The following is a 16,047-nucleotide window of genomic DNA, read 5'->3' as shown; positions in this document are numbered from 1 at the left end:
TGCCATGGCCACTGCTGGGGCGGGGACGTTCCGAGGTACCAGGTGGGAGGCCCCAAACGCGCCGGGCAAGCCCCTCCACGCCCCTCAAACCTGAGGAGGTCGCGCCATCAAAGCGCACGCGCTCAGGTTGCAAAGCCAGAGACACCGGGCCTGGGCTCCGCGCGGACTCTGTACCCGGATTGGAGGGACAGCCGCCCTCCTGCGCCAGTGCTGTCCCCCGAAATGACGATGAAAATACGGCCTCAGTCCTGGGCTCGCCGTCGGGGCTGGACAGACGCGGGCTGCCCTGCGACGCCCCCAGGACCCAGCTGGGGAGCCCACCGGCCCCCGCCGTCCTCGCGTTCCTCCCCCCGCGAGCTCGTGTCCCCACCATGACCGCGCCTGCTTCCCCCTCCTGTGTCACGGAGGAAAGGCGAGAACTGACCCGATCTGTGCGGCCCCTGCGGCCGACCTCGACCTCGGCGGGCCACGCTCGCTCGGCCTCCGCGCGGGAAAGCGGGGCCTGCGGGCACAGCAGCCTCCCGGGCGCGGCGGCGGCTTGCGGGTCCGGCGGTGAAACAGCAAACCCGAAAATCAAAGCGCAGCACTCAGGGTGCAGTCCTGTCTCCCGAAACGTCTGTCTCACTGACAGGCCTGAGGGTGGGGTGCCCCCCTGGGTGCTGGCCCCTCTGCGCCGGGACCCCCACCCCCACCCCGCAGTCTTGCTCCACTGGCCTCTCCTTTAGGCCTGAGCGGTCAAGGGCACGAGGTGCCATCGCTGGTCCTTTGGGTCACTGACGCCCTCAATCTGAGGAGGGGGCGCAGGGACCCGGGTCCCAGACACCGGGAATCCTACCGTCCACAAACAAGCTCACCGGGCCCCAGCCCAGCCTGGCCTCCCTGGACTCCAGTTTCCCCGTCTACTCCTTGGCTGCGAGGAGGGTCCTCTGAAGTCATCCCCGAAGGGCTGGGTGGGGTTGGGGGCACGCGGCCCCAGCCGCGGGGAGAGGGGACTCTAAGGCCGACGGGTGGGGTCATCCAACAGGGGACAGAGAGACGAAGAGGGAAGGGGGGCGCTGGCGGAGACACCCCCCAGAGGTCAGCAGCCTGGAAGCGGGGGCTGGGGGGGCTGCCCTGAGGTCGCGGGAAGGAGGGAGGGCAGGGTGCGGAGCTTGCTGGGATGCTGCTTGTCTGGGGGGCTGCACTGGAGGCCAGGGGTGAGGGGGTGCCGCGGCCTGTCCCGCCCTCCCGAACCTTCCAGGCTCCCGAGTGCAAGCGGTGCGTCTGGGGACCCGAGCCAGGCTCGCAGACTCCGCTGGGCGGGCGCTGCAGCCCCGAGGAGACGCCCTCTCCGGGCGGGGCGCGTGACCCCCGAGCCCACCGGGCGGGGCGGCCCGGGCAAGAATGGGGCAGCCAGCCAATGGGAGGCCAGCGTTCCCGGCCGCGCGCGCGGGGGCCAATCGGAGCCCGGGCTGAGGGGCCGCGGCCAATCAGCTGCGAGGACGGTCCCGGGGGCGGCTCCGCGCGGAGTTTCAAACCCGCCGGGTGGGCGCGGAGCCGGTGCGGGCGTGCGGCAGGCGCGGCGGGCCCCTGGGTCAGTGCGGCCCTTCGGCCTCGGTCCCCACGGGCCTGGCCGGGGCGGGGGGCTCGGTCGGGGCGGGCGCGCAGGTGGGTGGGGGCGTCTGGGGACTGCGAGATGCAAATGGATGGCGGGGTCCGGGCAGGGGCGCGAAAGCGCGGCGGAGGGAGCCCTAGCCGGGAAGGCCCGGCCTGCTGTCCACCCTCCGCCTCTCCCAGGAGAGTGACCCCTCTTCCAGGAAGCACCCAGGGACCCCCGCGCCCCGCCCGAGCAGCCTGTGCGCACTGGGGCCCGGGATGCCCTGCTGACCTGCCTTTGGCCTCCTCCCCAGCATCTGGTGGGCCGAACAGACGCTGGACCAGGCCGATGGCTTCCAAGTGGCCAGGCGTGGGGGCCTCCAGGCGGCAGGACCGAGAGCAGCTGCAGGAGCCCGAGGTGGTGCTGCGCGCCGCTGGCCATCCGGACATCTCCTGCGGGGCCCTGGGCTCCCTGTGCAGACAGTTCCAGAGGAGGCTGCCCCTGCGAGCGGTCAGCCTCAACCTGGGGGCGGGGCCCTCCTGGAAACGCCTGGAAAGCCCCGAGCCAGGGCAGCAGGGCCTCCAGGCGGCGGCTCGCTCCGCTAAGAACGCACTGGGTGCTGTGTCCCAGGTAATGTGGGTGATGCGAACTGTCCCTTCACCCAGGGCCTCGCAGGTGCCAGACAGCCGGTGCCTGCGAGGGCCCCGGAGGAGGCCACCGGGAGGTGGGGGTCGGGCTTTGTGGTTGCACCCCAGTGCTGGCTTTGCCTGGGCTCAACTAGCAGTGGTCTGAGTGAATGGAAACGCTGCCCTAGAGGACCCAGAGCCCCACCGTGCAAGGTGACCAAGCTGCGTGGTAACAGGGTAGCACACCAGGGCATGACAGGGAAGTGGGGTTTCCTGAGGGGGCCACCACGGAATCACCTGCAGAAGGACAGTGAAATAGTGTGAGTCCACATCCAGGGAGGAAGGAGGCACAGAAGAGAAATCTGGGTGTGGCCAGAGGGCAGAGAGAGAGGAGGGGAGGGCAGGGGTCCCCAGGAGGGGAGGGCAGGGGTTCCTGGGGAGGGGGAGGGCAGAGGTCCTGGGGAGGGAGAAGGCAGGGGTGGGTCCCCCATGAGAGAGAAGGCAGGGGTTCCTAGGAGGGGAGGACAGGGGTCCCAAGGCTGGAGGTGTTTAGACTCTCCCAAGAGTCAATGGGGAGAATTTCAACAGCGTTAGAATCGGGCCTGATTAGCAGGACCCGCCATTCAGCTGGTTGGTAGGGGTGCAGGGGCCTGGGGGTCTGGCCTCACAGGGGCTCCAAAGGCAGGTCTGCAGGGATTTGTGTGACATGCGTGGCATGAAGATGTCACATGTAGATGTGAGGTACCCGTGGGCTCTCCAGGTGAATAGGTGTTCCAGCCCGAAAATGGGAGAAGGTGTCACCTAGAAAGGACAGACCCCAAGGAGAAAATGGAGGGAGTATCCCCTTGGGGTCTGATTGGAGATTGGAAATCGCGGGCGAGAACCGGCGGACAGACCCTCTGCTGGGAGGTCTCTGAGCCAAGCCCCAGTGCTCATCCCTTCCTGGGAAGATGGTTTTCCTCCTGGGGCCTGGGGCCATGGAATGAGAGGGTCTGACATGGCCATGCCACTCACCACATGCAACTCAGGTCTCGTTCTAACCCCTGGACACCGGCCTCCAGGGCAGACGCTCTGGGCCAGAAGAGCCTCACAGCCCCCCAGGTGGGTACGGGAGACCCAAGAGCTGGGGCTTGCTCCCTGGGGCAGTGAGGGACCCCAGAGGGGTTCCCAGCCCCTTGGGAAAAACCTGCACCTGCGGGGACGGTGACTGCACATGTGAGGGCGGAGGCAGGTCTTGGAGGCCAGGCCAGGCGTGTGGGCCTGCTGTGCATGCCAGTCGTCAGTGGGTCGTCACGGGTTGTCACAGGTCCTGGAAGAGGGTTTGGACGTGGCCAAGGCTTTCGTTCCCTGGGTGGCTCCGAGCAGGCTCCTACAGCGGCCTGTTTTCCGTGGACTCATCCACACCCGTCCTCACCACCCCCAGGCTCGGAGCTGTGGGTGTCTGCAGCCCAGAGACTCTAGGGTAGCTCACCCCTGCTTTGTCTCTGCTCACCTTTCCCTGCATCTGTCACAGAGGATCCAGGAGTCCTGCCAAAGTGGCACCAGGTGGCTGGTGGAGACCCAGGTGAAGGCCAGGAGGCGGAGAGGGCCACAGAAGGGCAGCAGCCCCCCAGCTCACAGCCTGAGCCAGAAGGGCAGCCGGCTGCCTGGCACTGTCCCCGCCTACTTGAGCCTGGGCCCCTGGGAGGACTGCCATCGGCCCTCTGCCCACGGGGGCCCACGCGCCTACCCAGGACGGCGGTTCAGGAGGGACGCTGCCCTCCGGAGCCCCTACTCATCAACGGAGCCCCTGTGCTCACCCAGGTAGGAGGACAGTGTTCTGCCACGGCTAGTGGGGGTGCCCAGGCAGCAGGGGGGTGTCCCCAGGGCCTTAGTTCCCTGTGTGTCAAAGACGTGCGCTGGGCTCTGATGGGGCCACCCTTAGCCCAAAAACACATTCTGAAGCCACCTGGGGGCTGAGGCTCCTATTCCAAGGGGGCAGCAGGGCTCCCCGCCCCTGCGAGGTCACCTGCCCTTGACCTTATGGGCCTCGAACCCTCTGTTTGCAGGTGCTCCAGGGCATGGGCAGGTCGCTTCCTGGGGGGAGGGGGTGGGGTTGGCAAACTGTTCCCAGGGTATCTCCCCACTCTGTGCCACCAAGGGGCCTGGGTTCCAGTCTTGGGGGTGGCTTTTCCTCCTTCCAGCGAGTCTGACAGTGACCTAGAGCCCGTGGGAGCAGGACTTCAGCACCTCCGGAAGCTGTCCCAAGAGCTGGACGAGGCCATTGTGGCTGCAGAGGGGTGAGCTGGCATTTTCAGGCAGGCCTCTGACCCCTGTTCTGTGACCCCAGGCCGTGTGACCTCAGCCCGACCCCTCGCTGAGCCTCACCCACTCCTCTGAGACCTCCGGGGATCAGATCAAAAGTTTCATTGTGCGTGGCTGTCCGGGTGCAGTGGACGCTGCCCATTCAGACAGTGGGCACCACGGGCCCCCGGGGCAGCCAGCTGGCTCTGAGCACATGGCGGGAGGCTCCCTCCTGCCCTATAGCGCCAACGGCACCTGACCTGTACCCCCTCCCCCGGCCTCCGTCTCTAGCAGTGACATGACCGTGTCTCTCATCCGTGACTGAGGACGTGCCTTCAGGTAACACCCTCCTCCCAGGCATCTTTCCTGGTTCCTCCCACTCCCCCCCCACCCCCACGCACAAACACCTGCACAAACACTTGCACAAACAGGATCTTTATCGGAAAACCCTGCAGAGCTGATGGGCCCTGTAGAGCAGGAAGTGTGCAAGACTCCCTGCCTGCCCGGAGCCAGAGCCGCTGACCTCGCCGACCGTGTCCCCAGCCCGGCCCAGCAGGCCCCCGAGGAGCAGGAGCCATCTTCCAACTCCCCATTCCCGGGGTGGCAGGCGGGGCTCGGGGGGAGACGATGGTGCCCCCGCCTCCCCTGTCTGGAGCACAGCGGCAGGCACGCAGGGAGCTCTGGATGGCATGGAGCCGGCCACACTCGGCCACCATGCCCTCGTACCAGGATCTGTGTGTCCCCACGCGCTCCCAGGGAGGGCCTGGAGGGTGTGGGCTGCTCAGGGGCTCTGTTCCTGCCCCAGCCACGCCTGGACCTGCTCATGGCCTCCCGTGACCTGCTCGTACCACCTGTGACCTGCCCATGACCACACGTGACCGCTCATGACCTGCCGGTGACTACCTGTCAGCCCAAGTCACATGGAGGGAGATGCGCGGGTGCTCGGTCACACTCCTCCCCATGAGGCTCGGGAATGCATCATCCCACACACACGTCAACTCTGTGGCTGCATCACAGAGCTCTGGCACCCAAAGGTCCTGGAAACTCTGAGCTGTGTTCCCAGGAGGGGAGCTGCCCGGGCCCTGGGGACCCCAGCTGCCATCCCTGCAGCCCCCACCAGAGCCCTGGGGGCCCCTCCAGCCCATGGATCCCCGTCTGTGCTCAGCTCAGGGCACTGGTGGGTGCGGGGAGGGGCAGCCCTGCTCTCAGCCATCTCTGCCCTCGGTAAATTATTTAAGACATCTGCTTTGTCATTTTATTACAAACACCCTGGTGTGTGACTTCTTCCCCGGATAACGCTGCTCTTTTGTAATAAAGACTCAGCTTCTGCGTGTGACACCTGCTCTGTCCGCCCCTCCTCACTCACCCCCACACGCAGGGCTCCATCCACGCGGCCGGGCCCCTGGCTCAGGGTGGGGACCCCCTAGCAACGACGATGACAGGTTTCTCCACGTGGCCCAGAACCAAGCACGTGCCCTTTAAAGGCAAAGAAGGTTTTTATTTCAGTGACAACATTCGAGAGTAAAAACCAGCTCACGTCAAAAACAAGACCGGGTGTAAAAATCTCCGAACGCCATTAATGCCGTGTGTGCATCTTGTTAGAAATCTGGTATTTTACAATTTCTTTTTCTAACGGATGTTTGTACAAGGCAGCCATGAGGAAGAGGAGAAACCGTCTTGGAGCACAGGACCGTCCACCACGGGTAACACTGAGTCACACGGAGAAACCATCAGACAACGGATGAGACCAGACAGGCTGCCACCATGGAGCGAACAGAGAAGCACAGTGGGGTTGGGGGGGAGGGGCAGCCCCCCCACAGTGAGACACCTCCCATCCTGCCCCTCCCTGACGTCACCCACCACCCGTCCACTGCAGCGAGGGGGGGTCAGCCTCTGTTTCCTCCTGGCCATCCCAGGCCCTGCACTTACCCTAGCTGTGATTTTTAAGGAAAATACCCCCCAACCCCCCACCCCGCGCCAAGCCCAGAGGTCAGGGGAAGGGGGAGGGGTTGTGTCTTTTGGCTGAGCCAGAGAAAACAGGTTTGCAGAGCACTTGGCACCCAAACCCCCGGGAATGGGCGAGGACGTTGGTTATTTAAGGCGGGGTCAGGCTGCGGGGCTCCTCTGCTGTCAGGGTGCCCCCTCCAGGCCCGGTGGCACCTGGGCTGGGTGGGGAGTGTCCGTGCTGAACTCGCACCACCTGCTTTCTCTGAAAAATTGGCGCCACGTTTTGCCTGGAGGACACATGGGGGGGGGGGCGTTGTACTCGATGTCTGGGCTCCAAGGTCATAAGGATAGAGCTTGAGGGCCACGAATTGCAGCTCCCCGCCCTTTCAGAGAGCCAACCGCCACCCCCGGAGCCACCCCGCGCCCAGGCATCCCCAAACACGGAGAGAGTCTACTTTCCTAAATGTGTTTTGTGGAGCCGAAGGGAGTGCAAATCCTCAGAGGAGGCACCCTGACCACCCCTCCGCCGGGGTGCGTGCAGAGGAGGCAGCAGGCAGGCCCTCCCACAGGAACACCCCCCCACCCCACCCCCCCACCCCCGGGAAGAACAAACATGCCACATGGGAACAAGGAGCTTTGGTCAGGCAGGAAGACGGGTTCCAGGGCCCGGGAGCCAGCGGACGGGAACAGGACAGGGCCTCTAGGACATGGCCACACCGGGTCACAGGGCAGGGCAGGGAACAGCAGCAGCACCCCCCCCCTCTTTGTTTTGCTCCTACGGAAGTAGACGGATGAAAGTGAACAAACCACTGGTGCAGGGAGTGCGCATGAGTCGCGGAGTTGCCGTGGAGCAGCCACGCTGGCACCCCCATAGGGTTGCTGGTGGCCCCTGGGTACCACGTCCCTCCAGCAGCCAGGCAGGCATGAGTCCTGCAAGCAGGGAACTCCAGGAAAGACAGGGGCAGCCACCCCAGCGCTAGACCGCAGGCCATGGAACCCAGACAGACGGAACCGCCTCGTGGGCTGCAGCCTCCCTGGGAGGCCTGGCATTCTCCGTCCTCCCTCCCAGCCTGGGGTCGCGGGGCAGAGGAAGCCTAACTCAGGAAGAAGCAACATCTCCTGAGGACTTTACCACCCAGGCCAACATCGGCAGCTTCACCCAGGGACGGGGTGCAGCATCAGGATCAGGGCAAGGACCGCCCGCACTCCACCCAGGGCGGACGTGGGAACAGGTGGTAAGGGTGAGAGTAGAAGTGGCTGCACCCGGGGAGCAGGCGCCTCGAGAGCCCCCTGGGTGGCTGTGGAAGGGACAGCCACGCACCCAGCTGCCAGGCGCAGGGCCAAAGATGAAGCTGCTCAGGCTCAGGCGGCGATGGCCTAGAGAAGACGTGTGGTGTGGTAGTGGGGTGGTGGCAGCAGCTGGACCCCTTTGGCCCACAGGGCGCCCACCTGCCGGGCAATTCACAGGGTGTTCTGGCTGCTCCCACCAGCAGCCGCCGCCGTCGGGGAGCACACAGGCCACTCGGGAGCTGCAAGAGGTAGACACTGGGTGGAAGCGACACGGGGCCCACGGGGATGCCGGCTGTGGATGCGGACGGGCGTCTGGGCTCTGGGGCAGCCCCACCGGATAGACGACAGACATAGGCCTGGAGGAGGAGGTGCTGCGCCCGCTCAGGGATGGCCCGAGGGGCCCAGAGCAGGGGCTGCTGGGCACACAGGGCCTCTGCAGCAGGACAGCATGGGCAGGCTCTGAGCCCCCCTGCAACCCCGGGAGCCAGGCCCTGCCAACACAGGGGCCTCGCCAGGGCGAGCGTAGGGCACCACACCAAGCCGAGGGGCAGCAGGATGGAAGGGAGTACAACAGTTTGAGCCAAATTCACACGAAGGCCCCAGCGTGCTGGCATCTCTGTGGCCCCAGGAACCAACAGGGGGAAGCCAGTGTGAGCAGAGCTGGGGAGGCTGAGCCCGGTCGCAGCCCTCTGGGGCCCTGTCCCCCTTCCGGGGACATGTGGTGGGGGCATCAGTGCAAGTACACGGGCTGTCCGCCTCCCTCCCCCTGAGCCCCAGGGCCCCTCTTGCAGGCTGCGTGCAAGGTTGTGCGCTGAGGGCCTCCGAGGCCGCAAACACTCGGGGAGCTCAGCTGCAAGGTCGCCTGGAGTCACAAACCCGTACCAGCGTTCAGTGGGGGGACCCGTCCAGTTCTGAACAGGAGGCAGGGCCCAGGGAGGGACAGGGTGGGCTCCCAGCTGGGCCGGACCCCAGGGCCGCAGCCTCACAGGGAAGATGCCAGGCAGGGACCACCCCCACCCCCGGCCCTGGGAAGAGGAACCACTGTCCTCATCCTCACAGGCCGCTGCGGGAAAATGGTGACAACACCAAGGATGACATGGGGGCAATGGACAGCTGCAGGAGGACAGACCCTCAGCACCAGACCCCACCCCCCCAGCCTCGGATGGACACCGCAAATGCAGGAGGACCCTGGGGATATCCTCTCATGCCCACAAAGTGGCCCCTCGGCCACGGGAAATTGGGGTCCAGGATGAGGAGCACCCCTCGTCCTTCCCTCAGCCCACCGGGAGGCTGCACCTGCCAGCGGCCGATGGCCCCTGGTCTGGGGGCTTCTCCCTCCAGGGCCCACCTGGCGCCTCCGAAGCCTCGGGACCTGCAGGATGGCCGACTTGGTCAAGCCCTCCTGCCATGGGCAGCCCAGCCCCCAGGGTCACACACACACCGGCCCTGACAGGGGCTTGTGGCCACGGGCGCCGCACAGGGAGGCAGCCGCGGCTGCGCACAGACCCTGGGGTCCCGCCCCTACCCCTCAGCTGGGGGAGCCCCGCGCCCCACACGCGGCAGGGTTGCTCCCCGCCTCGGGTGGACACTTCTGGACAGACACGGGAGGGAAAAAGCAGGAAAAGGCCTGTCTCAGGGAACAGCTGCCCCTCCCGGCCCGCAGGCAGCTGGCAGGGCACCCCCCTGCTCCACGCGCAGCCCTGCCTTCAGGGCACCGACTGGAACTTGGGGGGCCCGCGTGCCCAGCTGAGCGCACCCAGGGGCCGCTCGTGGTCCTTGTCAGACTCCGGCTGGCTCTGTGCCCGCTCGGGCTTGGGGTTGGCGGGCGGGTCTGGCTGCTGCACAGACATGGTCCTGCGCAGGTGGTTGCGCTTCCGCAGGAACTCTGGCTGAGCATGGAGGCCGAAGCTGCCCTTGCGCAGGACCATGCGCGGGTTGTTCTTCTTGGGGCGTGCGCGGTGGCCGGCCTCCAGCACCGCCAGGTGCGCGGCGTAGCCCTCGCTCAGGAACTGTGGAGGGGACAGGCGTCAGGCCGGCAGGGGCCCGTCCTGCTGTTCCCCATGCCCTGACCCTGCATGCCCTAAGCGGGGCCCTCTGGCTCTGCCCTGGAGCCCCGGGGAGACGGGGAGCTCACTACCTCTTGCACTTCCCTGCCCGGCTTTGGACATCTGAGCACTTGCGATTGGACCTGTGAGGCGAGCCCCCCATGCTGCCCACTGGCCACCAAAACTGCAAACGCAAGATTGGCCATTGCCCGGCCCCTGCCCCACAAAACTGCATCAATCCTGCCCCCATGCTGCCCTCCCGCTGTGACCTCAGACCCCTGCTCCTCAGAGAGTGGGCAGGGGGCCAGCACAGCAGAACCTGGACCCCAGTAGGGAAACTCTGCTCCCACCCGGGGGCACCTCTCCTGATCTGGCCCCCACCCAGGGGTCTCCATCCCTGACCCGGTTCCCACCCAGGATCACCTCCATCCCTAATACGGCTCCTACCCCAGGGGACCTCCATCCCTGACCCAGCCTCCACCCGGGGTCACCACCATCCCTGACCCGGCCCCCACCCCAGGGCACCTCCATCCCTGACTCAGCCCCCACCCAGGGGTCTCCTCCATCCCTGACCCGGCTCCCACCCCGGAGCCACCCCATCCCCGACCCGGCTCCCACCCCAGAGCCACCCCATCCCCGACCCGGCTCCCACCCCAGGGCACCTCCATCCCTGACCCAGGTCCCATCCCAGGGCCTTCATCAATGACCTGCACCTGCTCTAAGTCCCTGTCCTTCCTTAGGCCTCTGTCTGCCAACATCTCCCTCCACCCACTGGACCCAGTGACGTGACCTCTGAGTCCAGCAGGGTCTCCCCTGTGCCCAGCACAGGGCCTGGGCCAGGGCAGGGCACCAGCCCTTGAGGACTGACAGAGGGAAAACAAAAGAACACACCATGGATGCCCCCCAACTTCCCCAGCCCACTGCCACCCTCCCGCCCCCCGCCACCCACCTGGCACTGGGTTTGGTACTTCTTGGAGGGCCGGCCCACGATGAAGATCTGGGAGGGCGGCAGCCCCAGCACGCTGTACACAGAGATGTCCTTCGTGGATCCGTAAGCCGCGCTGATTTTGATGAAGCACTGGAATGCAGGGGGGCTCATGGAGGATGGCCCAGCGCCCCCCGCCATGCAAGCCCTGGGCCCCTGGGCCCCACGGTGCCCCTCCCACCCCACCCCGCACCCCAGGCCAGTGCCACCGTGGCATCTGCTGACCCTGGGCCAGGACTGGATGCCAGTTCCGTGTGGCCCCCTGCCCCCCTGCAGTCCACGCCACCCCAGGTAGGGGGTGGTTCACACAGCTGCCCACGCGCCTCCCCACCCAGCCACTCCGGCACCCACCCACCTGACACGCTCACCCTGCAATGGCCCATGGCGGCCCCACCAGCACTGGGAGGACCTCTTACATCCAGGGGTGACCCATCAACACCCTCGGCCTCCACCCCGACTTCCTGAAGGACGGTGGCCTCCGGACCAAACCCGGGGCTGCCCCTCTGGGATCTGAACAACTGCATCTCTCACACCCTGACACAGCCCTGCCCTTCCCTCACCCGTCCCTCCTGGGCAGGAGCCCCCATACCCCCTGCCCATCCCACGGCCTCCAGCTGAACCCCACTGGGCCTTGCCCTTGCTGGGCCTCCCTGCCTCCCCCCCACACCCACCGTGGGGACTGGTCTCAAACCCTAAGCAGTCACTTCTGCTGCCCAGCTCCACACTCCTCTGTGGCTCCCAATTGCCCTCAGCAGAGTTTACGGTCAGTTTATGGTCAGCCTGGTTTTCAGGGTTTTCAAGGCCTCTCGACTTTCAGAGTCCTGAAGACCCCCAGGCCTCTGCTCCCCCTTGACCTGGGTCTGCGACCCTGTACACGCAGGCCTCCGGGATGCCCGCGGCTCTGGGCACATCCCTGCCCTTTCTCTATCTCGGTGCCTTTGCACACACGGGTTTTTTGTCCACCTGGCACACTCACACTTGTGCTTCGGGACTCAGCTCCAAAGGCACCTCCTCCTAGGAGCCCTCCATGCCCTCTCTGGGGAAAGCCCCATCTGTCCTCTGGAGTGGGTTGAACAGATGTGAGGACGGCAGGCTCCACACTCGCTCCCGCACCTGCCGAGCAGCTCTGGGGCAGCTTACACCCACTGTCACTGCAGCAGAAGCAAAAGGGCACGGCCGGGCTCCCACATAGCTGCGCCTGCAGGCCCCACATCTGCATTTCCCGTGATTTCCACATCATGAAACATGACCCTCCTTGCATCTTCCCCAACCACCTAAAGCCATGAGGACCGTTCCTTGGCCCCGGGGTGGGAGAACACCAGGCAGGGGGCTGCGTCCTGCCCTGGGCCCTCATGGGCGACCCCTGCTCCACGCTGGGAGACCCACCCAGGGTCAGCACTCCAGGAGAACAGCAGGTACTGAACAGAGCGGAGGGGCCACTCGGGCGTCCTTGGGGTGAATCACGAGACCCCAGGGGGAGGAGATGGAGGAGGAACGTATGAGTGCGAGGTCGCTGGCGAGTCCTGGAGCCTCCGTGCTCCTCCCATCCCTGCTGTCCCCACCATCCCCGCGGGGTGTGGGGCTCCCAGTGAGATACCCCTGGGTGCAGGGGTGTGGGGGCCCTGTGCCTGTGGCAGGCACTCACCTCCTGCACCAGGTTCCGCAGGAAGATGGCCTTCTGCCGCAGCGGGTCGTGCACCAGTCCATCCGAGAAGAAGATCATGCCCTGTGGGAAGTTGTGCTGCGACAGCCACGACATCACCCGCTGCTTCTGCATGTCTGGCCGCCCCGTGATGTACAGGATCAGGTAGCCCAGGTCCTGCCAGTGCCTACGGGCACATGGGCCACGTGGACGCCATGGTGGGGTCGACCGGGCCACAACAGCCATCCTCCCTGCAGTCCCCACCCTGCGGCCCCCACCCCTGCAGCTCCCACTCCCACCTGGTAGCCCCCTTCCCCTGCCCTGCAGCCCTCCTGAGGAGCCCCAGGAAGAACCAGCTGGAAGGACTCCTAAGCCACACTCGGAGCCCCTGGAGTCCTGGCCATGTCCCCAGATGTCCCACAGGCAGTACCCACTGTCCCCTCTGCCCATCCCCTCCCCGGGGCCTCCCGGGGCCCTCAGGTTTCCTAGCCTAAGAGAAGCCCCGAGCCCTGCTTCCTGCTCCAGCCCTGAACACCTCTCCCACCAGCAGGATCTGACCCCAACCCCACCTAGGGCACTCACAGCACCCCGACTCCACTCCACCTGGGCGAACCCCCCAGGACCCATCTGTATGGAGGGGGCAGAGACGGCTGCAGAGCACTCTTCCCAGGCCTCCAGGACAAACCCCAGACATGCCGGGCAGAGCAGCGGGCTGCACGGTGGGCACTGTTTCCACGGCGGCCTCTGTAAACCCCAGAGTGAACCCTACTGCTCTGCCACCTGAAGCCATCCCGGCCCTCTGTGTCCTGAGGTCTCACAGCCTCTGTGCCCCCCATACCCTGAGGCCAGCCATGCTCTGCCCTGGGGCATCTGTCCCCCAGCCACACCCAGCAGCTGAGTGGCCCCCAAGCCCTGTATCCACAGCTGCCAAGCCTCCACCATGGCCTGCATGCCTTCCTCTCTCATTCCCATCCCCCTGGCCTTCAGGGCCCCCTCCTCCAGGAAACTTTCCAGCTTCCCAAGTAGAATCAGCGCTCTCTCTCCTCTCTGCGCTGTCACAGCACATGCTCCTCAGAGACCAGGGGTTTCCAAATCTAGAAGGTGACCCATGAGATTCGAGGAGACTTTGTAATAAAGCACAGGCCAAGGTGTCACCCCTGGGGACTTTGGGGAGCTCTGAGCTGGGTCCCAGGAGTCTGCTTCTGATGAGTAGCGAGGTTTACAGAGCATCGGCAGGGCCCAGCAAACACAGGACAGGGGACCACAGCCTCCCCTGCCTGGCTATGGGGGCACTGACTCACCGAAGGCGGGGCACAGACACTGTAGGAGGAATGAACGCCCCCCGGGGGAGCTGGACACCGTCTAGGGCCTGTTCCTGCAGGGCCGGGGCATCTAGGGGTCCACTGGCCCTGGGGGCCCCACACAGGCTGCTGTGCTCTCCCCACAGTGACCCCTGCTCCTGCTCCATCCTGCTCTCGGATGTGTGGACTCCTGGGCATGAAAGTTTCTCCTGCCTGTGACTTGTTTTCCCCACAGTTTCTCCCTCTAGGAAATCTGTCTGCCTCGATGCCCAGCAGGAGCATAGAAGGAACACGGAGGAGGGTGGGGTGGAGTCAGGAAGGGAGGAGGGAGGTGGGAGGCAGGGAAGGAGGCAGGGAGGGAGAGAGGCAGGGGTGAGGGCAGGGGTGGAGGCAGGAGTGGAGGTAGGGAGGGAAGACTACAGTACCTCTCTTGCTTTTCTATGGGCAAGACCTTCCCGCATCTTTGTCCAGACACACCCCTGCCCTGCCCCAATCTGGCCCCAGAGTCCAGCTGCCCTGACACTGTCCCTGTCACCTCTGTGTCATCCTTCCCATCCCCCCACCCCTGCATCCTTCCTGTCCCCGTCACCCCTGTGTCGTCCTTCCCACCCCCGTCACCCGTGTCCTCCTTCTGTGCTACCAAGTTCAGTCCTGTATTTTCTTCTCACTTCTCTCTGTTCGCTCATCTTTGTGCAGTGGTGCGGACAGAAAACATTCATTCCTCTGGCCAGCAGAGGCTGTCTCTGGCGCCACCTCTCTCAGGAAGCCTGCTCTACTTTCCCCCACTGGCTATGGCAGCCCCAATCCCCCTAAACTCAGCGCTGTGCGTCAGCTGGTCTCAAAACGTGCCCCGCCCCCTGAGCCACGTGTCCCATGTCCACACCTTCCCGGGAATCCGGGCGGGTCCTGCCGCTGCCTACAACCCACAGAGTGCAGCGCCTAGGCTGGGTGGGAGGAAGGCTCCAGCCTCCAAGTGGGGGCCGGGGGATGAGCCCAGCCTGGGAGCAAGAGCCCACGTGAGTATGGGCACCACGAGGCTGTGAGTAACGGGACGGTGAAAACATCCCGGCCCAGCCCCGTCCACCCACAGAGCCACGAGGCGCAGGACAGTCCATCATTGTGTCCCTGGAGACCTAGGGAGGTCCTGCAGGTACCAGAAGATGTGTGGCCGCTCCTCCCACCCCGGGGGACCACTGGCTCCCACCCCGAGATGTGGACATGACTCAGGCACAGAAGGAGCACTCACCGTACCACGTCTACCGCCCCTGGCCGGACCTTGGGGTCACTTCCCATGATGGACACGCTGGCAGCAAAAGACCCGTCAATGCTGAACACCACACACTCCATGCCCCTGGGCAGCACCGTGAGGGAGCTCATTGCAAAGGTCTGGTCACCCCTGAAAGGCACCTGCCTGTGGTCAGCCATGCGCCCAAGGGAGGCCAGAGGTCAGCCCGCAGCTGGGTTCAGAGCTTGCAAAGCCAGGGGCAGCGGGAACATCGGGGTCAGGGCAGGGGGGAGGGGGCAGCAGGGGGGAAGGGTCAGGTATAGGGGAGCAGCCCAGCCATCATCCCCTCTCTGCACAGTCAGGTTGGGCCCCAGGAAGGCACCCTGAATCGGGCCAGCCTGGCGTCTCACCTGACCACCATCTTCACCGGGTAGACGCCAACACCCAGGCGTCGGGGCCGCGGCACGCTGTACGTGATCCGGCCGCTGCTGTTGGTGATCTCCGTGTCCAGGTGTACCCAGCGGCCCGAGGACGGCTCCGCCATCACCAGGATGTCCACCTGCACAAGTGAGGGGGCAGGGATGAGGGCTGCGGGCATGGCTGGGGGGCCATGTTGCAAGCTCCCCCCCACATGCCACCGCTCAGACCCACCGAGGTGGCTCAGACCCACCCTGCCCTCAGCTCCCCGAATCTGTGTCATGTCATACCTTCTCTCCAGTCAGAGCCACCATGTCGAGGGGCCCGTACATGAAGCGCCCCACCAGGACCTGGGGGCCGTCCTCGGCCGCTATCACGTCATTGGCCCGGTGGTTCGCAGTCACGTTCTAAAAGGACAGACAGCAGCTCAGCTTTGCTGGGGGCTTGAGCTGGCCTCTTCCTGAAGGTCCTTCAGGCGGCTGGGGGGACATGTCCCGCTGCAACATGCCTTTCTGGGAGATCTAGGCCACAGTCCCATGGAGGCCAGGAGGGTAACAGACCTGTGGACCCTGACTCTGTCTCCAAGGCCCCCAGGTTCCTGCATACAGAGGAGCAGGCTCATGCAGCTAAATGCACAGAAAGACGCCTGCACTGCCGGGCACTGGGCTACACGGAGCCTCCCCGCCAGGAAACCCCCAGCCACGCACTTG

General features: G+C 65.4%; 2 protein-coding genes across 5 annotated transcripts in view; one reads left to right on the top strand and one right to left on the bottom strand.

Annotated features, from left to right (window-relative positions):
- Window positions 1-1,511: 1,511 nt before the first annotated feature.
- Window positions 1,512-5,821, top strand: PIMREG (PICALM interacting mitotic regulator). 2 transcript variants are annotated; one of them, XM_072730003.1, is made up of 6 exons: window positions 1,512-1,573; window positions 1,890-2,206; window positions 3,716-4,005; window positions 4,386-4,481; window positions 4,777-4,824; window positions 4,917-5,821. In XM_072730003.1, exons 2-5 carry the CDS (start codon window positions 1,925-1,927, stop codon window positions 4,808-4,810), a joined length of 702 nt encoding a protein of 233 aa, XP_072586104.1. In that variant the 5' UTR covers window positions 1,512-1,573; window positions 1,890-1,924; the 3' UTR covers window positions 4,811-4,824; window positions 4,917-5,821. The 2 variants fall into 2 exon arrangements, with proteins under 2 accessions (XP_072586104.1, XP_072586105.1); XM_072730004.1 differs by having other exon boundaries at window positions 1,525-1,573; window positions 5,291-5,821.
- Window positions 5,822-5,962: 141 nt separating this feature from the next.
- The window catches only part of PITPNM3 (PITPNM family member 3), a 60,784-nt gene continuing 50,699 nt past the window's right edge, over window positions 5,963-16,047 (bottom strand). For all 3 annotated transcript variants that reach the window (XM_072730002.1, XM_072730001.1, XM_072730000.1), the window contains 6 exons: window positions 15,628-15,744; window positions 15,331-15,479; window positions 14,942-15,091; window positions 12,398-12,581; window positions 10,717-10,845; window positions 5,963-9,731 (listed from right to left, as the gene is read on the bottom strand). In XM_072730002.1, the coding sequence (XP_072586103.1) occupies window positions 9,429-9,731; window positions 10,717-10,845; window positions 12,398-12,581; window positions 14,942-15,091; window positions 15,331-15,479; window positions 15,628-15,744 (1,032 nt within the window). In that variant the 3' untranslated portion in view covers window positions 5,963-9,428. The remainder of the gene's footprint in view (window positions 9,732-10,716; window positions 10,846-12,397; window positions 12,582-14,941; window positions 15,092-15,330; window positions 15,480-15,627; window positions 15,745-16,047) is intronic.

This window comes from Vulpes vulpes, chromosome 12, assembly GCF_048418805.1.
Source record: "Vulpes vulpes isolate BD-2025 chromosome 12, VulVul3, whole genome shotgun sequence".
Taxonomy (NCBI): domain Eukaryota; kingdom Metazoa; phylum Chordata; class Mammalia; order Carnivora; family Canidae; genus Vulpes; species Vulpes vulpes.
Note: the sequence above shows the minus strand (reverse complement) of the source record. Positions and strands in the feature narration are given on the sequence as shown.